At 53.7% G+C, this 27,802-nt stretch overlaps 1 protein-coding gene across 3 annotated transcripts in view; it reads left to right on the top strand.

Moving 5' to 3' along the window:
• RPS6KA2 (ribosomal protein S6 kinase A2) overlaps positions 1–27,802 on the top strand; it is a 348,407-nt gene that overhangs the window by 244,682 nt on the left and 75,923 nt on the right. For all 3 annotated transcript variants that reach the window (XM_042987516.1, XM_042987518.1, XM_042987517.1), the window contains 2 exons: positions 11,608–11,724; positions 18,499–18,580. In XM_042987516.1, the coding sequence (XP_042843450.1) occupies positions 11,608–11,724; positions 18,499–18,580 (199 nt within the window). The remainder of the gene's footprint in view (positions 1–11,607; positions 11,725–18,498; positions 18,581–27,802) is intronic.

Raw genomic sequence — 27,802 nt, 5'->3', positions numbered from 1 at the left:
GGGCACCAGGGCGGCTCAGTCGGGTTGAGTGTCCAGCTCTGACTCAAGTCGTGATCTCACGGTTCGTGAGTTTGAGTCCCACATCGTGCCGTCTGCTGTCAGGACAGAGCCTGCTTCAGATCCTCTGTCCTCCTCTCTCTGTGCCCGTCCCCTGCTTGCACGTGCCCTGTCTCTTAAAAATAAATAAAAACGCAAAAAAATAAATTTTAGACTACAGCTTGTCTATATCTACAAAAAGCCTTGCTCAGTTTTGATAAGAACTGCATTATACCTACGGATCAATTTTTGGAGAATTAGACCCCTCACTCTGTTGAGTCTTCTAATCTGGGGACACGGCATCTCCCTCCGTTTGCTTAGCCCTTCTTCGGTTGTGTTTCTCTCGGTAGGATTCTGTAGTTTTCAGCACAGCTACTGTCTGTGTTTTGTTAGCCTTTACGTAAGTGTTCCATTATTCTGGGAGTGGTTGTAAATGGCACAGTCACATTTAATGCCTGAGTAAAATTTTATGTGACGGATGTGTCATTTAATGCGGACATTGAAATTGTTTCCCATTTATTCGTTCCTATATAAAATAATGGTAACAAACAGCTTTCCATATTCAACTTTTATTGATAAAGTCTGAAAACTAAAGATTCCTGGGCCAGAAGGTACGACGGTGCCTCCGGACGGACCACGGACTTGGTGTAGAGAATAAAAGAATACTTTCTGCCCGGGGCCCGCTAATCTGCACGCGACAGGTGTGCTTTTCTAGTCACGGTATTTTCTTTTCTGGTCACACTTCTTTTCTCTAAAACGTGGAGTGGCTGTTTAGATCCTTTCCTGTATCGTGGCTGATTACGTTCTACCACAACATAAAACTCTTTATAGGGCACCATTACTGTTCTCCCAAAAACATGACCTCATCCCGCGAACTTGCCCCCCTGGTACCTGGTGCTGCCATTATTCTCGCCCTGCAAGTGGCCTCTTGCGATCCTTTTGCTTCGGATGTGAAGAATGGTATCGATCTGAATAATCCGTCCTTCTCTCCAGATCCTGCTTTGCCTGCCCTCACGCAGGTCACGTACGTGCCCCTGCCCAAGTAGTGGCCGTGCAGCGTGGCGTGGCTGCTTCCAGAGGGAGGGCCGGGCACGTGGACGTTCGAGGATGAGTCTTTCCCAATCCGAGCAATCAATGTTAATAGCTATTGCCATGCATTTGTTGGACCATTAAAAAAACCTGTTACTTAAGCAACGTTTTCTTTGCGGAAACCAAGCCACAAAGGTTTGCTTAGAGACACGCCGTCAGCCCGTCCCGTGTCCTCTCCACAGGAGAACGCGTGGTACTCGTCAGCCTCCCGGAGCCACAGCGCCCGCGTGAGCGACTCAATTACTACAGCCCACGCATTTTGCCCACCCGTTCGATATTCGGCCTTGAGTCACTTTTTAGGTCTGTTTTGTCAGTGAGAGCTACAGAATTTGTACTTTCATTACAACTTGGGCCTTGGACCTGAGCGTTCCCGAGGACACACTTACAGTGAGGATCTTCTGCGTGTGTCAAGAAAGACACAGGGGCGTCTGGCTGGCTCAGACGGTAGAGGGCATGACTCGGGTTGTGGGTTAGAGCCCCACGTTGGATGTAGATTACTTAAACATAAAAAAAAAAATCTTTACCAAAAAAAAAAAAAAGACACAAACAATCCATGGAGACGTTAACTGTTCACATTGTCGTGGAGAATATCCTTTGCCCTTTTGAGGATGTGATCCTGCCATCTAACCACTAGCCTTGAATGTCAGTAGCTTCTTATTGACGGTTCTGGAGAACCTTTGGCTCCACACCTCAGATTTTCTTTTGATGAGAAACATAAGTGAAACCCCCGTAATGACACTTGTACATATGCCTTCTGCCTCTAACTATGCAGTCCAGCCATGAGCCTGTCCCCTTTAAAAAAAATGTTTTTTAATGTTTTTATTTATTTTTGAGACAGAGAGAGAGCACCAGCAGAGGAGGGCCAGAGAGAGAAGGAGACACAGTATCCGAAGCAGGCTCCAGGCTCCGGGCTGTCAGCACAGAGCCCGACGCGGGGCTCGAACTCACAAGCTGTGAGATCATGACCTGAGCCGCAGTCGGACGCTCAACCGACTGAGCCCTCCAGGCGCCCCCCCCCCTTTTTTTTTTTTAATGTTTATTTATTTCTGAGACAGAGAGAGACAGAGCATGAGTGGGGAAGGGGCAGAGAGAGCAGGAGACACAGAATCCGAAGCAGGCTCCAGGCTCCAAGCTGTCAGCCCAGAGCCCGACATGGGGCTCGAACTCACGGACCGTGAGATCGTGACCTGAGCGGAAGTCGGACGCTCAACCGACTCAGCCCCCCGGCGCCCCTGTCTCCTTTTATTAAAGAAAGAACAGGAGCGGGCCATGGTCACCGGTGCGAGTGGACGTGTCCTTGTCAGCCCAGGTGGCTCAGTGCATCCCGGACAAGCTTAGTGCCCAGCTGTCTGCAGGGGACCCCGGGCTTTTCTCGGACTGTAGTTACAGAGCACCTGAAACGTGTGAGCGAGGAGTCCTGCCCGCACAGAGTTGCTGACCAGCGGTCAATTCCGCACCTTATTCTCTGTCAGGAACATCGGGTTTTGACAAACTGTCCTGATACAGGTATTTACCGAACGTTTACAAAATGTTGACTTCAAAAACCAAAACCAAACCTAGGATATCGAGTCGGAAATATAGAAACAGGTGGCACGCCTGGCTGGCTCAGTCAGAAGAGCACGTGACTCCCGATCTCAGGCTCATGAGTTCAAGCCCCACGTTGGGTGTCGGGATTACTTAAATAAATAAACAAACTTAAAAAAAAAGAAATATGTAAATAATTAAGTCTTGGAGAAGGTGATATTCAGATAAATTTTCCCTTTTGTTGGAAAAAGGGATGAAGCTCGTCCCCGTAGATCTCACTGGGGTATGACTGTAACCTCCTCGGCTCACTGATCGTGTGGGTTAGCCTCATGTAGGTTTTGCATTTGGGATTGCAGAGCCTAGATTCTCAGTTTTCTCTTATCTCTCGGTACATCCTCTTTCGTGGGACGCACCTCAAACCCAGTGAGAGAATGTTCAGAGTATGAGGACTGGAAGGGAAGCAGCGTGATGACCTCTGCTCAGTGCACACCCAGGGTGTCCCGTTACCCTCTGCGGCCTTTTGCTCGGCGCCGTTTTTAAAATTGTGCGAGGGAATAACGACTCATTCAGTCCCCTTCGTGCCCACGTATCGTCCCCATAGAAAGCTGCCCGTTCCTTGAGGGAACTTCTCGGCGTTGGACCCCGTGGCGCACGCCTTCCATCCACACCCAGTTTGGCGGCTCTTTGGAGACCCCTCGGTGCCTCTGAATAAATTCACACCCACAGATAGCCACCTCCTCACCTCGCGCTGGAGGTGACTACTTAGAAAGCACATCTCCGGAGGCCACTGTTGAGATGAGGCAGAAACGGCCAGCGATCCGTGTTTAGAGCCTTCACCTCAAACACAGCCGTCGGACGCCAGAGCCTCGCAGCTCGAGCCTCACGCAGGGAGCTCAGGGCTGGACGGAGCCCGCGGGATGGTGGGGGTTAGAACCCGGGAGCCCGGAGCCGGCAGCGTGTGGGACGCCGTGGGCCTCCAGGCCCCGCGGAAATGCCACTCTGGCTGCTGTCACTGCGCAGAATCACGGCCGTCGGGGAGTCTGATTTGCGTGGACCGTGATCTGTAAAAACGCGGGCAGACATGAGCCTTTCAGAGGCTGGAAGGGACAATGATTGGAGGGGACAACAGGCAGCGGGGACGAAGACAGAACGGTGTTGGGGTGGAGCTTCCACCTAAAAACAGAGGGAGAAGTTCCTGTGACCTCAGTAACCAGAAGCAATGAGACTGGGCGGGGTGACGGCAAGGTTTTGGATGGGAGGGGGTCGGGATCGCTCCGCTGCTCCCCTGTGCTTCCCCTGTGTCTCCTCGCCTGGTGCTGCTGTGCTGTCGTGCCCCTCCACGAGGCCTGGCGTGCACACCCCCTCCTTGTCAGTGTCACTGAGTGTGCCCTGCTGCAGGGACTGCCCCTCTGTGCCGAAGCACTCCCTCGGGTAAGACGGAAATGCACTCGGACTCTTGGTTTCCGCTCAGGTCATGGTCTCACCGTTTGCAAGATCAAGGCCCGCGTCGGGCTCTGTGCTGACAGCATGGAGCCTGCCTGGGATTGTCCTCTGCCCCTCCCCCACCCATGCCCTCTCTGTCGAAGGAGGGGGGGAGGAAGAGGAAGAAAGAAAGAAAGGAAGAGAAGAAAGAAAGAGAAAAACAGGGAGGGAGGGAGGGAGGAAGAAAGGAAGGAATAAAGAAAAGGAAGGAAGGAAAGAGGAAAGAGAGGGAAGAAAGAAAAAGAAAGGAAGGAAGAAAAAAAGAAAGGGAGGAAGGAGGAAGGAAGGGAGGGAGGAAGAGGAAGAAAGAAGAAAGAAAGAAAGAGGAAGAAAGAAAGGAAGGAAGGTAGAAAGGAAGAGAAGAAAGAAAGAGAAAAAGAAACAGGGAGGGAGGAAGGAAGGAAGGAATAAAGAAAAGGAAGGAAGGAAAGAGGAAAGAGAGAGGGAAGAAAGAAAAAGGAAGGAAGAAAGAAAGGGAGGAAGGAGGGAGGGAGGAAGAAAGAAGAAAGAAAGAGGAAGAAAGGAAGAGAAGAAAGAGAAAAATAAACAGGGAGGGAGGGAGGAAGGAATAAAGAAAAGGAAGGAAGGAAAGAAGAGACGGAAGAAAGAAAAAGGAAGAAAGAAAGAAAGGGAGGAAGGAGGAAGGAAGGGAGGGAGGAAGAGGAATAAAGAAGAAAGAAAGAGAGGAAGAAAGAAAGGAAGAGAAGAAAGAGAAAAAGAAACAGGGAGGAAGGAAAGAAGGGAGGGAGGGAAGAAAGAAAGAAAGGGAGGAAGGGAGGAAGGAAGACAGAAAGGGAAAGAAAGGAGGGAAGGGAGGGAGGCAGGCAGGCAGGAAGAAGGAGGGAAACAGGTGTTCCGGGATGAATGGGGGCCTTGGGCCCGCACCGACCCCATCCCTCCGGGAATTCTGCGTCCTGACGAACATCAGGTCAAATGCACCCGTGCTTCAAGCGCTGTAGGTCACCGGGCTGGAAACCAGACCTCGGGCGACCTCGGGCGGCTGGGCACGTCTTTCCCCAACTCAGGTGTCCTGTGTCCGGCTCCTGAAATTTCAGAGCTTCACCCTGCCGGCTCAGCATTTCACCCAGCCCTTTCCTGTACCTTCCCCGCCCCGTCCTTCCCGCCTCCCTCCCTCCCTCCCTCCCTCCGTCCTTGGCGGTTGTAGATCCATTCCTAAATAAAGCCATCCTGTTTTGTCTCAGTTCCAGCCGGTGCCCGGAGGCCCAGCTGGACGGAGTGCCTCTACTGAGTGGCTCCGCATATTTTAAGCCCCTTAGATGGAGAGGAAACTTCATAGAAGTCGTTTCCCGAGGACTCGACTGGGCGGATGCGGCTGGCCTGCCGTCGCATCTCACAGTTGCGCACGCGGGCCAGCGAGAGCAGACCGGCGGCTGAGCCGTCTGACCTGTCTGCGGGGAGGGGGGCCTTCTGGCTCTTAGAGTTCACGGTGATCCTTACGTCCTGTTAGCGAGAGGCGTGAAGCCACCGCCCCCGGGTTTCTGCAGTGAGACGCATGTCTCTGCTGGTTCAGGGTCCAGGAAGCTTTGCTGGTAGCAAGAGACCCCGGACCTGCCGGCGGCCAAGGGTCAGACGCTGCGGGAGCTCCCTGAGGGTCGTCCCCTGCTCCCCCCCTGCCGAGGGCCTCTGCTCTCGTCTGTCCCTCCTGCAGGAGGCATCGAAGGCCAAGGCCGTGGGGCCTTCTCTCTCTCCTCTTCTCTCCACTCTGAGAACATTCCCGAGCTTCCCTTTCCTGCAGTACCCCAGACTAGGTGTGGTGTGCTCTCGTGCTGAAAGCAGCTCATGGCACTGGGTCTCTTTAAGTTTTTAAAAACATTTTTTAAGGTCTATTTACTTTTGAGAGACAGAGACAGAGCATGCATGGGGGAGGGGGCAGAGAGAGAGAGGGAGACGCCGAATCCGAAGCCGGCTCCAGGCTCCGAGCTGTCCGCACAGGGCCCGACGCGGGGCTCGAACCCACGAGCTGTGAGATCATGACCTGAGCCCAAGTGGGACGCTTAACTGACTGAGCCAGCCAGGCGCGCCTTCAACATCTTTTTTGAGATACGTAAACGCATGAGTGAGTTGGGAGGGAGCAAACATTCAGAGGCCAAAACCTGTGTTAGAGCAAGAACCCCGACTAAGAGGAGGGTAGAGGCTGACCGTCTCCTTGACAGCAGTCGACGAGGCTGGTGACCTCGTAGCCTCACGGGGCAGGGGGCTGGTGACAGGTCCCAGGTGGCCGTCTCGCCCACCTCCGCGTGAAGCAAGACCTCACGGAGGACGCCAGAGCCTGTGCCCCGTCAGACAGCTGTCACACACGTCCCGCTGCCTGGGATGAGTCTCCGGCCGGATTTCTGCGGAGGGGTCCTGTCTGGAGGTCCGCGCGCAGCCCCAAGACGGGGCGAGGTCCGAGGCTGCTGAGAGGCTCTGGAACAAGGCGCCCCTGCTGTCGGGAGGGGTAACCGGCCGTGCTCCGACGTGCAGACGCTGGGCCGCAGACTTAGTTGCTGTGGCTGCACCGACCGCCCAGCGGCAGGCCCGGGCTGGCTGGGCAGGGCTTGCTTGCAGGGGTCAGACGTCACCTGCTTTCCTTGACCTTTTCTACACTTACAAACCACCTGTTTAACAATTCATTCTGCAGCCCTCGTGGGAAACGATAGCCTCCACGCGAATTGTGATTTCTGGAATGAACTCTGTCTGGAGGGGAAGCTAACACTTGGTGTGATTTTTATCTTCTATGTCGTCATCATTAGTATTTCATGACTTTCAATTTGCACGTGGTTTTCATAAATACTCTGCTTCGAAAAGGACCTGAGACGCGGATGCCTCGGAACAGAGGACATTCTAAGAAAGTGGCCTTGGTGCAGGGAGGAGGGGACAGCTGTGAGGTGTCCCCCCGTCCCAGTCCGTGGTCAGCACCGTCCAAAGCTCGCCAGCCTCTCGCCACCGGGGTGCTAGAACCCCTTCACGGGACGCTCTGTGTGACCCGTCAGAACTGCAAACACAGTTCAACAGGGCTTTAAAAAAATCCATTGTCAAAAATGATCTTGTGATGTCTTTTAAACAATTTACGGCCCCAGTTTTTATCTCTTACATTAGAATGTTTTTGAAACCCTCTTGCTCGTGAAGCAAGCACTTGACCATAGTACCAGCTTCTCCCCCCAAATTCCTCAACTTATTTAAAAAAAAAATGCATTCAAAGGAGTTACACTAGAAACCAGATGTTTAGAGGATTTAGGAACAGAGTTTATTTTCTTAAGGGGATAACGTTAAAATCCACAGAGTTTTAGATAAAATGACCCAGCTGGTAAGAAAGAAAAGGCATTCATCTCCAAATGAGACACGGAGAATGTTACAATTCTGGTGGCCCTTTAGGGCAGTAATCATGAAATGATCCAGAAAATAGGACCATCCCATCGGCAAGCGGAAGCAGACATGCTGGGACATGTTCCCCTCCCTGCGTCCATCTGGGGGTGTTCTGTGCGCCTGTGGTCAGCATCGGATGCCAAGCCTCTCTTCTCGTCTCCTGTCTCCCCTCCCCTCCTCTCCCCTCCCCTCCCGTCCCCTCTCTCTTCTTTCTTTAAGATCTTGGGAAAGAGAAAAACAAAGTATCCTCAGGCGAGTTCAAGCCAAAGTGTCACCACCAATGCAAAACTCTAAAATCTAAAATGTGACACTCTTAGTTCCTTCTCGTACGGATAGTTGAGATTCTTTGCTCTTAAAGACCTCACTGATTTCACATGAGGAATTAACTGCCTCGCCACGTTATCAGGGAAGAAAGTCCTCAAGTTCCTGATGCCATTCTTGGAGGTGAGATTAGGTGTGTGCTTTGGGCATATTTACTCGAAGTTCTTGGGCAGCAAGAATACACAGATCGTGAAATGTTCTGGAGATTCGTTTGTAAACCTTTGATGTGAAATGGCAAGAAGGTGAGCTGCCGAGGTGGGAAGGCGGTGTGGTGCAGGGAGGAGGAGGCAGCCCGGACGGTAGCCGGGACAGCCTTAGAAAGGCGCCGAGCCAGCTTCACGGACGGGCGCACCAGGAGCAGGGATGCGGTGGCAATGTCCGGGTTGTGGGCGCTGCGGGTTCCGCTGTGAGAGCAGCACCTGTCCGACCCAGTGGGTTGAGTGACATCATTTACTGCAGCTGCTGGGTCTCCACAAAAAGCGGCTAAAGAGGAGGAATGATCTGGAATCTTCCGGAAACACACATGTGCTGGGAAATGTCATCGGGGAAGAGACCAGCGGGTTAAGAGTCCACACCTCCTTGACCCTGTCCCCTTTGGGCGTCTGGGAGGACACTGGGTTCTGTAATCCACCCATGCCTGGGGACGTGCTGACTTTGCTTTCTAGTCATCACTGTGACTGTTAATGTATCCCCCCCACCTCCGTAACCAAAACGAAGTTTTGGAAAGATGAGATTCGGTGAATTATTTATTACCTTTTTCGCGGTGTCAGTGTTGCATCAGCTCGGCTGCATGACTGAAGTTATTTCGGGAGGGAAATTGGGGTTTGGGGTGACTCACCCCGGGCTGTGCGGTACGTAGCGGGTGCTCCGTGGAGCCATGACTGCAAAGTGCCTCCTGAACGGAAAAGGGGCCCCTTGTCCTTAGGCGACAAATAATCTTCAGTTTCTGTCTTCAGTGGACAAGTCGGCAGCAGGAAAGGATAGCATCTGTGTTTCTGTGGGGACTTAGAACTTCGCTCTGCTCTTGCTTTCTAAGTGGGGATCGGAGTCTGCAGCAGCGACGTGGGTGCGGTTTTCTTCGCCGAAACGAGGCTGCGCGGTGAGCGCTGAGGTTTCTTCTTCCTGTCACAGACGAGAGGTTTCCCTATAGAAGCTGCTTTGTCTCCTGGGCCTGCAAGTCCTGGAGGCCCGAGGTTTTGTAAGGCGGGAACGGCTTCCCACGTGGCCTCCCCCCCAAACTGCGATCTGAGTACGACGCCCATCTGCTGGCCTTTGTCCCCAGCATTTGTTTATTCAAGAAGTGATCCCAGGGGTGCGCCTGGGTGGTCAGTCCGTTAAGCGTCTGACTCCTGATTTCGGCTCAGGTCATGATCTCACAGTTCGTGACTTCGAGCCCAGCACTGGACTCTGAGATGACAGTGTGGAGCCTGCTTGGGATTCTCTCTCTCTCCCTCTCTCTGCCCCTCCCCTGCTCATGCTCTCTCTCTCTCTCTCTCTCTCTCTCTCTGTCTCTGACTCAAAATAAGTAAATAAGCTTAAAAAAATTAAAAAAGAAGGGATCACAAATCAATGACATTCTTTTTTTTTAAATATATTTATTTATTTATTTGCAGAGAGAGACAGAGAGTGAGCAGGGGAGGGGCAGAGAGAGAGGGAGACACAGAATCCGAAGCAGGCTCCAGGCTCTGAACTGTCAGCACAGAGCCCGACGCGGGGCCCGAACTCACGAACCACGAGATCATGACCTGAGCCGAAATGGGACGCTTAACCCACTGAGCCTCCCAGGCGCCCCAAATCAATGACATTCTAATTCGCGTCTCCTAATTGAGCTCATAGGAACATCATGTCCTGACCAAAAAGAATCCATTTGGCTATATTCATTGTTTGCGTTCAAAAATAGAATAACCATCGTTTTTACACACATGCCAAATAATCCTTGAAGATGTGGAAATTGGAGAGTTTCCCTTAACCGTCGGAAGAAAAAATGCCAACGATTCCTGCGGAGGCTGCTGACCGGGGGTCAGGGTTTGCCGTTCGTACGAGCTCCCTCTACTTTAAAAGGTGTCGAATACCAGTTACGTGGAGATAAAATAATGCAATTTATAACTTTTGAGAAACGGAAGTGTTCGCACCATTTAGAGAGACCTCTGTCCTGTACTGTAAATCACTGCTATTATGACTTCATCTGAAAATCTTTGCTCTTAGACGAACGTATGGGGAGGAAAAGGTGTTCCGTCAGCCTGTGATTGGAAACCCACCTCTAACACTATGGGCTGTGCACCTTCCTCGGGATCGAATCTCTCCTTCAAAAACCACGTTTTAAGGAATAAAAGAAAGAACAGTGTGGAGAGTCCTGACTACCCAGAGTTCAACGTGCGAATGCATTTCCTTCACTCTGTTTCGAGGAGCTTCTCAGCCGGCGCGTCCCGATGTTTTCCGGCACCTCGTGCATTGCCAAGAGGTTAGAGCAGGTCAGAGGACAGAGTGATCAGATGGACGGTGGATTGAAGGGGCGTCTCGGGGAGGCAGAGATAGACTCAGCCACACGTTGCTGGCCCAGGGCGGGTGGAGAGCCTGTTACAAGTGACGCAGGAAGTTCTCTGGTGAGAAGTTGTACTCATTTCTGTCAGGGTTTTAATTTCAGGAACAAGGGCTTTTATTTCTTTTCCTACTGGGAAATCCTGCTTCTCTACTGGCAGAAAAAGCTCGTCTGCCTGCTTCTTCTGACGTAGCATCTCTGGGAGAGCAAGGAGGAGGAGGACACACGTCTGTGCTTCGCAAACTGCGTCCCCGTGTCCTGTTGATGGCCCTTCTCAGCACAGGGCTGTGGACCTGAACACAGGGTTCTCAGACGCTCACTCTGTCCCCAGTTGCCATTTTCGTGCCTGCCCCACCCAACTCTCGCCCAAACTGTGAGAAGCAGAATGGATTTCCTTGAGGGCCCCTTTCCGTGTCCCTGAGGCCCCGGTAGGACCAAATGACAAAAACCGGTACAGGAAAGAAAAAGTGGCCCACCGGGCGGGGATGGGGGGCAGGGGGCTTGGATGGTTAGGCGTCCAACTCGTGGTCTCAGCTCAGGTCCTGATCTTACGGTTCGTGAGTTCAATCCCTGCATCGGGCTTTGCACTGAGAGTGAGGAACCTGCTTGGGATTCTCTCTCTCTCCACCCCTCCCCCTCTCTCGCTACCCCTACCCCCGTCTCTCTCTCTCAAAATAAATAAACCTAAAAAAATAAAATAGGCACAAATAAGGGAGGTTATGTAAAGCCCCCCCCCCCATGGCGTCCCGACTTTCACAATAAACCCCCGTGTGACAGCTACCCTCCCTCACCAGGAAGTAGAGATAGCCCGTCACCAGGGATGGGAACCTTTTCTGCGTTTTACCCCAGCCCAACTCTTCTTCAGAATTCCTACCTAATGGAAGTTCCCGAAGCCAAGCTTTCTTTCTCCGGTCCGTTCCTGACAGATTTATAGCCCTTCTGTCCTTAAAGAATAAAAACGGCCTATTCTGGTCATCTCTCTGGGTCTCCATTTCACGATTGGGCCTCTGTGCGCGCATAATAATACTGCGATTTTTCTTTCCTCCTGTTGATCTGTCTCGCGTAAATTTAACTCCCAGTCCAGCTGTAAGCCTTGAGGGCAGAGAAGACTTTTTCCCTCCGTTCACCCCGGTCCTCAAAGCCCGTGACCTTACCCAACTCGTCACAACGTCAGCGTACGATGAAAGCGAGATGCGTGCGGGGGACCCCGTTGGTTGGTGCTTTCATCGCGTGTCGCTGCTCTCTTGTAGGAGGAAGGCACCGTGAAGGAGATCGACATCAGCCACCATGTGAAGGAAGGGTTTGAAAAGGCCGACCCTTCCCAGTTTGAACTGCTGAAAGTCTTAGGACAAGGATCCTACGGAAAGGTAAGTTGGAGCTTTGATTCCCCCTGAGTGAGTCTCACGCACTAGATTGTTGGGGAACAGGCACGATGGCAAAGTTGCCTCCTGGACACAGGAAACGTGCAGGCCCTGAGGCCTCGGGAGTGAAGCTCACAGGCAGGGCCCCCCCGTGCGCGGCCCCGTGTTAACAGCAACCCGCACACACGTGGGATTGTGAACTCACTCTGCACAGCTCCGATCCGGTAGCGTGGGGCTGTGCCAACCAGGACTGCCCGGACCCGTGAGAATACCCCACACGGTCCCCTCTCCTGAGACGTCCCTAGACGTCCACTCATCACGATGGTGACGAGGGTTCTTCGACCCAGCCAGTGTCTCTCGGAAAGCACACGCTCAAGAAAGAAGAAAGCGGAGCCCTTCGGGGCTGGCCCTCAGGAGTCAGGAAGGCCGCGACTTGCCCCTGGGCTCCTCTCCTTACCCTCAGCCTCTGTTGTGCAGTTACTCTCTCGCTGAGCCTCGGTTTCCCTGTCTACCAAATGGGGATGACAAGAACTATGTGATTATGGTACCGATTGAAGACGGCTAGAATCCCGTCAAGCGCTGGCTAAGCCGTATCTGTGCACAGGATTGTGTCCTTTCTTACCTTCCAAGTGCCGTGACCGCTGACCCCTCCCAGGGGGTGAGATGGGGGCGGGTCCACAAACGGCAGGACAGCCGTGAATCTTTTCAGTTACGATGACGTGTGCGTCCTTCCCGCACAGCGTGGACTCCTTTGTGTCCGTGGCGGAACTGTTAGAAATCTGTAGACTCTGACGACCTGATTTCTGGACTATCAGGGCCCGAGAGGAACAGGAAAGCCAAGCTTTCCTAGGGTGTCAGCAGAGCATCAGCCTGCATCTTCAAAGTGGTCATTTTTGTGCGGACGTTCACCAGATCTCTCCATTCTTCATAGGACTTTGTGCCAAGTTGAAATCTGGTGCCTGTTGATTTAATGTCGGATTAATACTGTGTTAATGATGTTTTGGCACGTCTCTCACAGACCCTGAAGGTGTGATTGCGAAATTTATCTTTTGACCTGCTTCTCAGGTGGAACGTGTTTTTCTTATTTCTTTTTCACTTTCGTACGGTGACATGGTAAGGAACGCGTCGGACGTGGGTACAAACATACTAGTTTTGAACCGTACAAAATTACCCGTATTCAGAACTTCGCGTCCTACAGAAATGTCTGGTTAACATGGTCCACAGGGTATTTTTGGAAGTAGGGGACAAAGATTTCGGTCTCTCGGCCTAAGAAGCGTTACCAAAGGCACAAGGCAGAGTCACTTGACGCGGTGATGGAACGTGTGCCGTTAATTGGAAATGTCAGAAAAAAGCCCAGTGGTGCGGTTCTGTCTCTGAGGATGATGGTTTCAGAAAAGAGGTGAGCCAACGCACGTACATTCCCCGCGTTTGTTTCCTGAGAACGGATTCGGCCCGTGGGGCACACGACCCGCCGAGTGAGCTCGTGTGCAGCGTGGGGCCCGGCCTGGCGGGCGGGGCTCCTGCGTGTGACAGAGTCCCCCTTCCTTCACGGTGGACGCGCCCAGCACCGCAGCTCAAGGTGCTTGGTCACGGCAGGGATGGGACCGTGTTCCTGAGCTCGACGGAGACGCGGGTCTGGGGTTCTGGGGGTCCGTTCAGAGACTCGACTGGACAAGACATACCCTTGAAACTGCCCTCCCGAGAGACCTGGGGGTTAACAGTGAAAGGCGAACAGGCTTTGTCCAAAACGCACCAGATTTCAAATTTTGAATTAACAATTGGCTTTAACAAAAAACCATCCTTTGGAAAGCAACGAGGGAAGTAATGTGTTTGATAGACTCCCTCGAGTGACCGTCTTTGGACGCCACACCCTTCCTCCGCGCCTTCCACGCACCTGGTCGCTTTACGTTCACTTGTGGGACCGGAAGGTACAGCTCTGCAGGTCGTGATGAACGAGAGAAACGAAGGGACGAGGCGGTAGCCGTTTGCACGTGTGTTTTACCCTCCGCCAGCGGCTTCATTCCCATCTCAGCCACGACTCGCGTGTTGGGCCAAGTCGGCGGGGCCTGGAAGCGAAGCCCGGGATTCCCCGGGGGACGAGGGAGCCGAACAGACGAGCCGGGACTCCGGAAAGCTCCCAGAGGTGCCGACGTCAGGCACTAGAGAGCCACAGACACAGATTATATTTGCCCACTCGGGGCTGCCTGTTCCGAAGTTGTCGTGAAAGCAAAAGTAACGGCAAGGGGGGAAAAGCCGTGTGTTCTGACACCCCGTGTTCCTCTCTTCTTCGTGCCTGAATGCGGTTTGTCCTTATGCAGAAGTCCTCTGCACTTGCTCTCTGGAGGAAACAAAAAGAGCAAAACGGAACGTTTTCATCCTGCAGAAAACGCACGTTGAACAGGTTTCCCTTGTCACCTCCGTTCCCAGGAGCAGAGAGCCAGAGTGAAGCTGGAGTGCAGCGTCCCCAGGCCACAGTGACCTGTTACTGGGTCCCTCCATTCTCCGCCCCCGCCCCGTGCAGGGACTGCAGGTGCCAGCGACGCAGCAAGGAATAAAACGCGGTCTCCTCCACTTGGCCTCGGCACCGATGCCTACTTTCCGACTGCAGGCTCTTCCCGGGGACCAAGACGGACTGTGCCGTCCCGCCCACTGCGGGGGCCCCGCCGGACCCTCCCGCAGCCGCTGCTCCCCTCGTGTGCATCCCGGACAGAGGATGGGTCCCTGCTGGGGGCGGGTCCCCGTGCGGGACCACACAGAGGACAGCGTGTGCTCCCGTGTCCGAGTCAGTCCTGCCAAGTGTAGGAAGCAGTTTGCCGAAGCAACTTGCTGGGAATAATGGAGACCGTCTCTGGTCACTGGGGACGTGTCGAGACATCGTGATTTCGGGGGTATCCAGAGAGCTGGGAAACACTGGTGCTTGGACAGGAGAAACAGCCTTGTCCTCGGGCAAGGTGACTTCAGCATCGGGACAGGAAAGCAGCGAACGGCTGGAAGACACGGCCACGTGTCCAGGTGTTCCTGGAAAGTCTGGAGGAAGGAGAGGCCCTGGAGCCGCCCGAGAGTCAGAAAGCGACGCCTCCCCCTCCGCCCCATCCCCTCGCCTGTTCCTTGGGGTCCCTCGTGTGGATAAACACCAGAGGTCCGTGTGGAAACACGCTTTTCTTTACAATACTCGGGGAAAGGATTACAGTTCCCACGTTCGGAGAAGCGATCAAACCAAGCGAAAGCAGGCTCCGGTTTTCCTTTTACTAAACTGGGAGCACGTAAGATCTTCCTTCTGAAGACGTTGTCACCCTGCCGTCCCCTGAGAGGGCCCGGCCGCCACCCGGGTGGAGGACTTTGCAGACCCTTTGCGATGTTGCAGCTCTTGAGAGAGAGCTGAAAAGTTTGCCGAGAGAATCGGGGAGGGCTTTTGCTGATGACGGCAGCACGTGCAGATCTGGGGCGATTTAGGGTGGCCCGGCACCTGTGTGTCCCCCCCCCCGCCCCCCGTAACGTCTTTGCGTGTCACATGCCGAGCCGCTGAAGAAGGCAGTTCCAAGAATGCAATGAGGGAACACGTTACAGCCAGCTGGATTAGAGATGGAAGTCGGCAGCCACACTTGCTGAAACGGCCCGAGTTCTCGAGGACCTATTTCACTGCGTCCTAAATGTCGTGTGTCCGGCGGGCGGTCGGGAGAGGCAGCCTGGGCTCGTGAGCCCGTCTGTTCTCTCGAGGTCACGTTTATCTCCTGTTAGGTGCCCCGCTTGCCCCCAGGGTCCCTCCTGATGCTGTTCTCGCGGTGACCCCAGGGCCTGGCGCAGAGTGGGGGCTCGACAAGCACCGAGAGAGTGGAATCTCTTCCAGTTGTTTTCAAAAATAAAAATGCAACTCTTTTTTTAAAAATCTTATTTATTTTTGAGAGAGAGAGAGTGGGGGAGGGGCAGAGAGAGAGAGGGAGACACAGCATCGGAAGCGGGCTCCGGGCCCCGAGCTGTCAGCGCAGAGCCCGATGCGGGGCTGGAACTCACGAACCGTGAGATCGTGACCTGAGCCGAAGTCGGACGCTCCACCGACTGAGCCGCCCGGGAGCCCCTAAAACTACGACTCTTTTCATAGCAGAGAAGACATCACTATTATTTCATTTTTTTAAAGCCTGAGATATGGTAGAGAAGGAGGTTTATGAGCACCTGTTTATGCAGAACCTGACATCACGGAGCTCACCTTAATTGTGGCAGCCGACGTGCACTTGGTCTGCAGCGAAGCCTTCAGTGGCGTGGGGTCCGCTGCCCGTGAGTCCACACGTGTGCTCTCCCGTACGTTCACACGTGCCTTGCACACACCCGCCTGATATTGCAGGGAGGAGGCAGAGGAAGGAATGAAAACGGAGGCGGAAAAGATCATTTCCGGATGTTGCACAGCCGTGAAAGAGGGGTTTCACTGCTGTTACTGGTTGTCTGACTGTGGGAACGCACGGAGGTTCGAGGAGCCACGGCCGAGCCTCTGTTCAGTGACTCCGTGACCCTGGCGGGCTCGCCGCGTGGCCCCGTGGTCCCCGGTGCCGTGGCAGGGGGCTGCAGCCCGAGCGTTTGGCTCCTGCTCTGCGGTGCTCTGGCCCCAGAGGGTCATGCTCCCCCTTTGCTCGAGTCTCAGCTGTTTAGCTAGCAGCCCCTCCCTGCCACCCACGCCTGCCCCCCGTCCCCTCGCCTTCTGGGGCGCAGCGTTCTCCTGTGTGTTCCGGGCACTGACGCTCAAGCCCCTCCGGAGGGCCCCCAGCCTCTCCCACCTGATCACTGGGTTGTGCCCGTCCCTTGAATCCTGGGGGCTCCCCTCCACCCACATGCCCACACCAGCCGGGGGACCGGGTTTGGAGACATGGGGGGACCTCCTGCGTGAGCAGAGACTGCACTCAGAGGGCTCAGGATGTCAGGCAGTGAAGTTTCCCTCCACACACCCCACCCTTCTGACCACTGCTGTTGATTTTCTACCTGCCTGCCGGGAGGCTCGTCCCCAGCAGAGCCCTCGTCTGCAGGGACTGTAGGAGGTGGTTTGCGTAGCCATATCTGCTGAGGGAGACTCAGATGCTCTCCCCCGGGGTCTGGGCCACAGGTTGGTTCACCCAGACAACCAGCACCACGATGTGGGACACGTGTACGTGTAGACACGTCCCGTGTCCGCCAAAGGTGACAGAATAGTCCAAATCCGAAAGGAAAAGGGCACCCGCTTCTAACTGTCCTTACTCTGGGGGCAGCGTCTGGTGGGGCCAGCCCGTTGCCCTCATTCTTGTCTGGGAGGAGGAGGGGGTCTGTTTGCATTGACCCTGATCCATCCCGGTCTGGGGAGGGTGCTGTGACCTGGGTGTGGCAGCGGTCAGGAGGGAACGGGGCAGGAGGCAGCCGAATCGCCTCGAGGGCACTCTGTGAACTAGGGATGGAAACGATGACCCCATCAACCCACACCCGCGTGCAGGGACTTTGTCTTCCAGGCCCAAGAATGTAGACGCCGAGCGGTGTCCTGTGAGGAAAAGGACCCTCTGTTCCCAAGCTCCTGCCCTCAGTCACTTCCCTTCTTGTCACTGTCCCCCCTGAGGGCAAGGCTGTGTGTGCAAACCCCTCGTGCTGGCTTCTGTCCCCGGCAGGTGACGCTGCAGCCACCCTCCCCCCGCCCCCAAACACCATGCCTCGTGGGCTGGGCTCCTGGAGCTCGCCCCGCCCCTCCGGCAGGTCCTTCTGGCTTTAGGAGGCTCCGTGGGGGAGGCATTTGGGGAGGGGGTGAGTCACCATCACCCTTGCGATGGCCTGTCTGCTGGATGGCAGGTGTCCTCGGCATGGCCATCTCGATCATGCCAGCGGAGTTCTGTGTCTATCGGGAAATACCGTTGATGCCCCAGGGAGATGTGTGTGTGTATTTTGCTAATTGTGTTCAGCGATCACGACCATGACCCTGAGCTCACCGAGCCCCCCCAATGATTGTCCTTCCTTTTTCTGGTTTTCCTTCATGTTGCACCTCAAAATGTGTTTCAGAATCATTAAGGATGCACACAGTGTACTAAGAGCCGTTTAGAGGCTAACTCTCTGTATAAATTTAAGCTGCTCAAAGCTAAAATTTGGGTGAAGAAAGCTCAAAATGAGAGAACCCAGTTTATCTTCAGAATCAGACTGAACCGTGTGCTTGGCCAGTCAGGGTAGCCTTCTCAGTGGGGATTTACAAAAGGATATTTAGAATAAAACAAATGATCTTCCTTAAAATTTCTGAATATTGTTTTTCTGGTTTTTTTAAAGTTTACTTATTTATTTGGGGGGGGGGGGGAGAGTGAGTGGGGGAGGGGCAGAGAGAGAGGGAGACACAGAATCCGAAGCAGCTCCAGGCTCCGAGCTGTCAGCCCAGAGCCCGACGTGGGGCTCGAACCCACAAACTATGAGATCATGACCTGAACTGAACGGAGTTGGATGCTCAACCGACTGAGCCACCCAGGCACCCCACGAATACTGTTTGGTTTTGTAAACAACTCATATTTTTTTTCCTGATACAAGATGTTTAAGAGAAAGTTAGCGACACCAAAAACCAATGATTCTCCAAACGTGTAACGCTGTGCATTGCAGAGGCAGTCAGTTAGATGAAATTCGTCCCGCTTCGATGTTGGAGAACATTTTAAGTGTAAAATTTTCCGATGGCATATTTATTTTGCTGGATTCCCCCACCCCACCCCAAACTCCCTTGTAGACCCCCTTGTCAACGCAAATAAGGAAAACGAGTTTCAAGTCTTACCAAGTTCGGGTGCTGTGTGTTCTCTTTATCAGGTGTTCCTGGTGAGGAAGACCAAGGGGTCTGACACGGGACAGCTGTACGCGATGAAAGTCCTCAAGAAAGCTACTTTGAAAGGTGAGGACTTCTCGAAGGGGCCGCTGTGTTTGGGACGTGCAGCCGCGGTTTCTACGCTGCCTGCCATTTGCGTGAATACGCGTCCTGTTTGCTGGTGCGTGGTTTCTGAAGCTGTCTCTAAAGGAGTGTGTCAGACACGTTACTCTCCAACCGACGATAAACAGTAGAAACACTCCCCTGGATATTTAACATCTCCCTGCAAAACTTCCACGATTTTCAGGGAGAAGAGCCACATTGCGTAAATACCGTTCTCCCACATATGTTCTGCCGCGGCGTGCCATTTGGGAAAAAGAACATCGAGGAGGAAAGCAGAAGCAGGTTGCGTGGCTGCCTGTGGACCGTGACTCAGCTTGAGTCTCCAGTCCCACCGGCTTGCTCACTTTCCAGCGACACGTGACTCGTGGCCGTGTTGTGTCCCTGTGGCTGGCGGTTAGAGTCCAACACCTGACTGTGGAGCTCTGTGCCCCTGCCCTCAGGGAAGTGTAAGCACTAAACCCAAGGTCAGAACAACACTGCATCTGAGACCCCCATCGCTGGCTCCCAGTCGCCTAGCCCACAACACATACGAACGAGCACCTGCTCCCGCTCCGATCCCTTCCAGTGGCCCTGTTGGTGAGGGAGGGGCCCGTCCCCTGAACAGTGGAAGACGGCCGGCCACCCACACCAGGCCCTGGGCAGGTGCGGCACAGAGTTATTGGTCATATACAGTCCTCACACCCTGGAGAGGAGGGTGTGAATGCCAGGCTGGGCCGCACGGGCCGGTACTCGGGAGCAGGGCCACCAAGGACAGGCTGGGCCACATGGGTCAGTACTCAGGAGCAGGGCCACCAAGGACAGGCTGGGCTGCACAGGCTGGTACTCAGGAGCAGGGCCACCAAGGACAGCTGGGCCACACGGTCCGGTACTCAGGAGCAGGGCCACCAAGGACAGCAGGGCCACCAAGGACAGGCTGGGTCAGTACTCAGGAGCAGGGCCACCGAGGACAGGCTGGGTCAGTACTCGGGAGCAGGGCCACCGAGGACAGGCTGGTCTGCACAGGCCAGTACTCGGGAGCAGGGCCACCAAGGACAGCTGGGCCTAACGGTCCGGTAGTCAGGAGCAGGGCCACCAAGGACAGGCTTGAGGAGGCAAGATGGCCCCTGTCTCCGCGGAGAATGGGTGGGGTCTGTTTGAATAATTCTGTGGGCTGGCCCGTGTATTGGGTGAGGACCAGATGGGGGGGTAGCTGGTCCAGCTTACTGGGAAACCATCAAGGTGGGGGGCTCTCTCAGGGGTGGGGTGATATCTGTCAAGGGCAGGGAGCTCCCAGGCCTTTGGGCTCCGTGAGACTCGAGAATGTCAAAGCAGGTTTTGAATCTTCAGGTCTTGGGACAACGTCCTCAGGGGTACATTCAGGGGGCAACACAAGGAATGTGTCGTTCTCTGCAGACATGCTGCTTCCTGTTGCCTGGTGAACAAGGTAAGACAACCAACCTTGTAGGACAGGAAATGCGTAAACCAAATAAATATGGACGTGCACGTCTCAGGTGTTCAAAAGAGAACAGGTGTTTTTCTAAAAGAGGTCGTTCAAGGTCGGAGAGGCTAAGTGAGACTCACGTCCAAAAGGATGGGTGAGGTTACTGGGCAGCAGGTGACCAGACCCAGGCAACCTGGTCATCCCAGGACAGGGACACCCACTTTGGTCAGGCTGGAGCCTGCCTCGGGATCACCTGTGCGTGTTTGGGAGGGGACGTTGTTAGAAACAGACTCCCAGGCCGCACCCCCCTACTGAATCTCAGTCTCTCAGGGCCTGGAATTTGACTTCCTAAACAAGTTGTCTCAGAAACTCTTGTTTGCGTTCTCTGATCGCGGCATTCTGCCTTATTATAGACGCTGGCGAGTTTCATTCAACATTTCTAGTAACCCCATAATTTAAGCCGTGCTCTTTATAGTGAACGTTTTTTCTGGTAGCTGTAATAATATTTCTAAAACTGCCGATGGAACCTGGCCAAATATCCCAAGATGCTCATAATAATGTAATTTTAAAGGATGGTTCTTCAAAAGATACGTAGGAAGCAAAGACGAACTGCGGGAAAATGTACAGGAAACAGAGCAGGCTTTGGCTCCTCGTCCCCAACTTTTAATAAAGAGATTAATAAAGTAATCTCTTCACTCAACAGTAGTTCCATAGAAGTAGCAAAGTAAATTAGACATTTGTTGGTTCAGGATCACCTGGAAAATGGGTGTCTGCGGAATAAAGAGTCCCTCTGGCACCTGCTCAGAAGGTTGGACGCAGTCACCTGTGACCCGACCGCCCCACTCCTGTGCTGTAACCAAGAGAAACAGAAGATGTGTGTGTATACAAACACCTGCATGCGATTAGCCGATTCACAAGAGCCAATAACATTTGGGGGAAAGCCCAAAACGTCCATCAACTAATGCACACACAAGTGTGATATATCCACATAGTGGGATTTACTCAGCAGTAGAGATGAAGGAAGCCCGCCCTCGCCCCAGCGTGGACGACGCTTGAAAACATTACGCCAAGTGAGAGAAGCCATTCGCAAAGCTCCCTGTATTGTGCGATTCCGCGTGTCCGAAAGTCCCCAGCAGGCAAATCCGCAGAGACAGAAAGTCAACCAGGAGCTGCCGGGGGCCGAGGGGAGAAAGGGAGTGATTGTCAAGGGTGTGGGTTTGTTTCGGGCTGGTGGAGAAGTTTTCAGATTGACCGGTGACGGTTGCGTAACTCTGAATATTCCAGAAATGGTTGACTTGCACACTTCAAATAAGTGAGTTGAATGGTATACGAATTATAGCTCAGTAAAGCTGTCATCTGAAAAATGAATTGCTGAACAACAGGGCCATTTGCTAAAACCCTCAAAGCACTGAGACTGACTCTCCAGCACCACGTGGGCCGAATCCGCAGCCCGACGGGGGAGCCACGTCGTTCCCACGATCACACCCCGGCCTTCTCTCCGTCGGCAGATTCCGTGTCAACCTCCCCGGCAGTGACCTTATGTTCCCTTTTCCCTTAAGTCATAACTGTTCCTTCTTCCCCTCAAATACAACCTCACCATCTCCTGCCCTAAAAGGAGAAGGAGAAATAGTAGGAGTGACACTGGAACCCCGATCAGGGAATCCGTGCTGTGCACCTGCTCGGGAAAAGCAAAGTCAAGTCAATGAACTGGAATCTGTTCTCTGTTTACCCCGCCGCTGAGCCTGCATTCTGCCAGCATTAACCCTGACCTCCATGCTCAGGCCAAGCACCCTGGCTCAGTGATCCCACCCTCCGTGGATGCACGTCTCCACACTTGTTTTGTTGATAATCCAACCCAGTGTCCTTGAGAAAGTGCCCCGGACACGGTGTTACAAGGACTAGACGGGATACAAAGCGTGTCCGCGGAACGATCACAGTATTGGGACGTGCGTGGATATCTCCATCAGCACAGGCACGTGCACGTACAAGCAAGTAGGAAATCTATGTCACGCTAGTGAGAAATACACCAAAACGAACACGGTTACGGGATTCCTGGTAGCCTTTATTTTCTTCCCTATAGTCTATATTTCAAGTTTTCAACGAAAATGAAACACGTGTGACTTTTATCATGTAACGTTATTTGCAAAATATTCGGACCACGTGGTTGACTACACAAAATCATGTTTACATGGTGAGAACGAGCCACATCGGCAGAAAAGGCTAGAAAAATTTCCCATGTCCTTTGCTCCTTTAAAACCTGCCTCTCGAACCAGACGTTGTTTGACATCCTTTACTGTTTCGGCTTTCCATAACGGTCCATCACTACAGGACAGACTTTTTCTTTCCAGAAATGCAATGGGGATTTATTTTCTGAAGAGAAAATAAAAAGATTAAAAAGCAGTGTTTCACGTGAGGGGCACCCCATCATCCCAGGAAGACTAGTTACGTGCGGGGGCAGGAGGCCAGGTGTCTCCGCGCCCCTAACCAGGCTTCGCCTCGGGAAGGACCCCTGCCCTCTCCGAACCTCCCTGCCTCCTGGCTCACGGAAGGAAGGGCTTGGCTCAGAGGATTGTTTAGATTTGCTGGAGCTCCGACCCCCCTGCATCCCGTTAGCCCGAGTTCTTCAGACACTGTCCACCTTGGTGTCAGCACCAGTTTGCAGGCTGATTAGTAATTCTGCGGAATGTGCCAGAGGGGCCAGGAATGCACCGTGACAGTGACGCTCCCGCTCGCCTACGACACCCGGAGAAGGTGCAGACAATGCAAGGAGTTTGAAATGGTGAAACCATTTGGAGAAGGGAAACGTGAAGAGGGGCGGAGGATGTGCAGAAGTCTTTGCAAAGCTGCAGATTGCTTCTCCGAGCCATGGATGACTGTCACGTGTGCACAGGAGAGAACCGGTGTGGGCAGAATTCCAAACCACCTGACGTAAGGATAATAGTCTCTGACAGCTCTAGTTAATCTTTAAATAACTGAGGAGTTGTGGGGCGCCTGCACCCCTTTCTTTAATGAGGTGACACATTGCTTGTAGGGAAATGTCAACTGCTCCGTAGCTGAGGCTGTGGGGGCTGGCAGCACCCCCACCCCGGCCCCGTCTGGTCTTCCTGGCACATTCCCCCCACCTCACGGGCGTGGGGTGCAGGGTGCAGGGCACGGGGTGCAGATGCGGGACGGAGGGTGAGGGGTGCAGGGCGCAGGGTGGGGCCGTTTGCCTCCTGGTTGCTTCAGGACCCTTTGCAAATGTCGGGCTTCTTTCGTAACTCTGTGCTCATTACTCAATTATTCATTGAGTTCTTACGGTAACAGTGTTATAGACGGTCTTCCACACATCATAAACCCAAAGGCTGACGCCTGGGGAGTGGGGCTCAGACGGCTGTAGGCACAGTCCCAAGCCTGACGCCAGGAATGAAGGCGGCCTGGTCTCCATGCCCTAGCTAAGTGAGTCTGCCCGCGGGGACGGTCCCCCACCTTAGTGACAAGGCTTCCCCAGCGTGGCTACAGGCTGCACTTGCCTGCGGGACTTTCACAAGAGGCTGCTGCCTGGGGCCACCCCCGGGGCTCTGAGTTGCTGGGTCTGGGTGGGTGCGAACACGAGAATTCGTCACCCCCAGGTGAGAGGCCCCGGATACAGTGTGGTGGGGAGCACAAACCTGGGCCCTGGGGCTCGTCCTGCTCCACCGCCGTCGGCCGTGTCGCCTGGGGGAGCCTCTCCCGGCCTCCCGTTCTCTTACTTAAAGTGGGGCGATGTTGGTAAGAGCACCTGCCTCGTAGCGCTGTGGACGTGAGCGTTAAACCCGCAGGCTCCGCGCCAGCTGCCTTCGGCTCGGGCCCTTTCCTCCACGAGCACTGGAGACAGGTTAGGACTGCCCCGTCTAGGGTTGGGTGGGTCTCACTGGGCAGGGCGGGAGTGAGGAGGAAGGCTGGGCGCTAGTTGCCCTCTGCTTGGAAAGGATTCCGCCTTCCTGCAGCCGCCACCACGTTCACTGCCAGGAAGGACCGGTCCCCGCGGAGAGGCCCAGACGCAGTGCAGCCGGGCCCCCCGTGTGGCGCTGTCCTTTCACCGGGCAGTCCTCCACGACGTGCAGGCGCTGCTCAGGTGAAAGGTGTGTTTGCCTCGACAGGTTCCCGATAGGACTTCCCCTGTGTTTTCATGCCTAATTAATTTTTCAACCGTCTTCCCTGGAAGTCAGCTTTCTAAGCCCAAGGGTGGTACACGTTCCCTGCTCTGAAGGAAATGAGTCCTTACTCTGTCCTAGCGATGCTAAGGGGAAAAAAATATATCATCCCGGCAAAATCTCTTTGTTCGGCCAGTTGCGTAAGTCCTGGGCAGTCACGGTCACTTCACACGTGTCCGTTGGCAGCAGTGGGTGGGGGCCCGTGGCCGCCGGCCGTGGGGTCAGAGGACGTGGGCCTGGCGGCCTTCTGAGCTTGTCGGATGGCCCGGCCAGGCCATTTCTGCTAATCCTCTGCCCTTCCTTTAAGAGGCAGAGCCCTGATCACATCACTCAGCAGGTGCTCGGGGAGCACGGAGTGTGTGGTGTCCGGGATAGAAACGCACGGCTTCCATTCGTACTGATTTCGGTGTTGGAACCAGCGCCCAGCCCGACTCAGCCCGGGGGGCCTCAAACCTCAGAACGCCCTCTTCAGCACTGTTGTTTTTATCCCCTCTTCTCTTACACGGCTGGGCTCGATTTAAACACGCTGACTTGTTGGGGCGGCCTGGGTGGTTCAGTCGATTAAACGTCTGACTCTTGATTTCGGCTCGGGTCACGATCTCACGGATCATGAGTTCAGGCCCCGCGTCGGGTTCACTGCTGTTGACACGGAACCCGCTTTGGATCCTCTGTCTCCCTCTCTCCCCGCCCCTCCCGCACTTGCGTTCTCTCTCAAAAATAAATAAAATTTTAAAAACACTGAAAACACCGATTTGCTCAGAAACCGAGCTTCAGTGAACGCCTTAGTTTGCACAGATTTTGTTTCCAGGCAAATTCATCACAGTCATTTGGTTCACATTTGGATGCTTGCAAATTCTGGGTGGGGGAGGAGAATAAAGCAAATCGCGAGCACATGTTCCAAGTGCCCCCCCTGCCCCCCCTGGTGTTACTGTCCTCGTTGTACAGGTGAGGACACTGAGGCACAGAGTAGCGAAGCCACTTCCCGCCGTCCCCCGAGTTGGACGCTGTGGAGTCACGAGCCCGTGCCCATCCCGTGATAACGGGCGCTGGGGACCCAGCCCATCCCACTAATTGTCCTTCGGGCACTCACTATTCGGGGTTATTTTGCCGGTACATGCTCAGGGACAGAAGCCTCCCTGTCTTTCTCCAGCCTCCTGGAGGCGCCTTGGACCTCAGGTAAACATCACCCGTCGGCAACGGGCACCCGGCTTCTTGGTCTACAGTGCCTGCCTACAGATGAAAACCCCGAGGGGTCCTTTCTCCGTTTGTTTCTACCACAACTGTGTTTCTTGCCTTGTAGATATGTAGAAAGTAGGAAATGGATTCCTGTCTCCCCTTGTCGTCTTTAATGCCTGTGCCGTGTGTACGCGGGAGAGAAACAGGCTGGAGATTCATCCACAGAAAGATTCTCTGGCCAAGAAATTAGTTATGCAACCATGTCACTCTCTGTAAATGATCTGGTGTAATAAAGGGCTAGCATCCAAAATCTGTAAAGAACTTACCAAACTCAACACCCGTAAAACAAATGAGCCAGTGAAGAAATGGGCAGAAGACATGAATAGACACTTCTCCAAAGAAGACATCCAGATGGCCAGCCGAGGCATGAAAAACTGCTCAACATCACTCATCATCAGGGAAATACAAATCAAAGCCACGACGAGATATCACCTCACACCAGTCAGAGTGGCTAAAACGAACAAATCAGGAGACTACAGATGCTGGCGAGGATGTGGAGAGACGGAGCCCTCTTGCACTGCTGGTGGGAAAGCACACTGGTGTAACCAGTCTGGAAACGGTGTGGAGGGTCCTCAAAAAATTAAAAATAGCACCACCCTACGACCCAGCAATTGCACTACTAGGAATTTACCCAAGGGATACAGGCGTGCTGACCTGTAAGGGCACATGTACCCCTATGTTTATAGCAGCGCTTTCAACAATCGCCAAATGATGGAAAGAGCCTAAATGTCCGTCAGCTGACGAAGGGATAAAGAAGTTGTGGTTTATATACACAATGGAATACTACGTGGCAATGAGAAAGAATGTTATGTGGCCATTTGCAGCAATGTGGATGGAACCGGAGGGTATTAGGCTAAGTGAAATAAAGCAGGCAGGGAAAGACAGATACCACATGTTTTCACTCATAGGTGGAATTTGAGAAACTTAACAGAAGACCATGGGAGAGGGGACGGGGGACAAACAATAGTTTCAAACAGAGAGGGAGGGAGGCAAACCATCAGAGACTCTTAAATCCGGAGAACAAACTGAAGGTGGATGGGGGGTGGGGGGGAGGGGACAGTGGGTGATGGGCATTGAGGAGGGCACTTGCTGGGATGAGCCCTGGGAGCGATGAATCATGGGAATCTACCCCCGAAACCAAGAGCACACTGTATACGCTGTATGTTAGCGAACTTGGCAATAAATTATATTTAAAAAATAATAATAAACAAATACATAATCCGTATAGAGAAACAGACAAATCCTGGAGGGTTAGGCCACATATGGTGGTTAAGGTGGTTACGTTTTTAACTTTTATTATTTGTGGTTTTCTTCCTTTTTCCTCTGGTCTAAAGAATGGCACAAAGTTTTGCCACATTTACGGATACAGCTTCTCACGCGAGGCCACTTTTTTGCTATGAATTCGACCTCTGAAGGCCAACAGGTCTTGTGTGAGGACGGATTTTTTGCCCGCGTCCAGGAGCCTGCTTGGGGTATAATTTCAGACCCAGTGGGCTTCTGCGGGCAGAGGAGGGGAGCGGTGAGCCGTGGTCACTGCGCCCGGCCGAGCCTGAGCTCACCGCCCACGGGCGCGTGGATTCGAGTCCGAGGTGGACCCTTCCACCTGGCCGTCTCAGACTACACTGGCCGTTTCTCAGAGAGTTCTGCTGACTCGTAGGGTGGATGGGGTGCTGGCCGGCAGAAACGGGCCCTGGGTTCTGGTTTTGCGCTCAAAGGACTGTGGGTCTTGAGATTTTCTGTCGCTCCTGCCTGAGAGGGACATTAGCCAACGTTTGTCTCCTAAAACCAGAACGGGCCAAGTGGTTGAGTAAAAACATTAACGGGTTGGAGTGTGCCGAACTTTAGATTCCTCGGGAGCACTGAGGAGTGGGTGTAGACATCTACGCTTGTCTAAAGGGGTGTGGGGTTTGGACGTCCCGACGCTGTCAGCCCGATCCCTCCCCCGCCAAAAGCACAGCTTTCCAGAAAGTAGCTCCCGTGTTGTGCCGTGAGTGGCGTCCACCAGGGCGACCCCGCAGCGTGCTTCCTCCCCCGTTTTCCTGGGAGGGAGATCCTGCTCTTCAGGGTGAATTAACACGCTTCTCCACTTTCATCTCAGTGCCGGGGCAGCCAGGGGCCGTGACGGCTGCAGGACGCATGAAGGTCACAGCTGGCAGGCCGGGAGCAAAGCCAGTCGTGAAAAAGCACGTCGCCCTAATCCACCTCGTGACAGGACAGCCACAAATACGGCGTCGGTTGGACCCAGAAAGGTGGCAATTTATCCCCGACTATCTACGGCGTATTGTTGAATCTCACAATAGCTTAGAACATTTTTTCCCTTTACATCCGTCGTAGCCCCGCTTAGTTCCAGTCTCA

The sequence above is a fragment of the Panthera tigris genome, chromosome B2 (assembly GCF_018350195.1).
Source record: "Panthera tigris isolate Pti1 chromosome B2, P.tigris_Pti1_mat1.1, whole genome shotgun sequence".
Classification (NCBI taxonomy): Eukaryota; Metazoa; Chordata; class Mammalia; order Carnivora; family Felidae; genus Panthera; species Panthera tigris.
The sequence above is the reverse complement of the archived record's forward strand: the minus strand, read 5'-3'. Positions and strand labels throughout refer to the sequence as shown.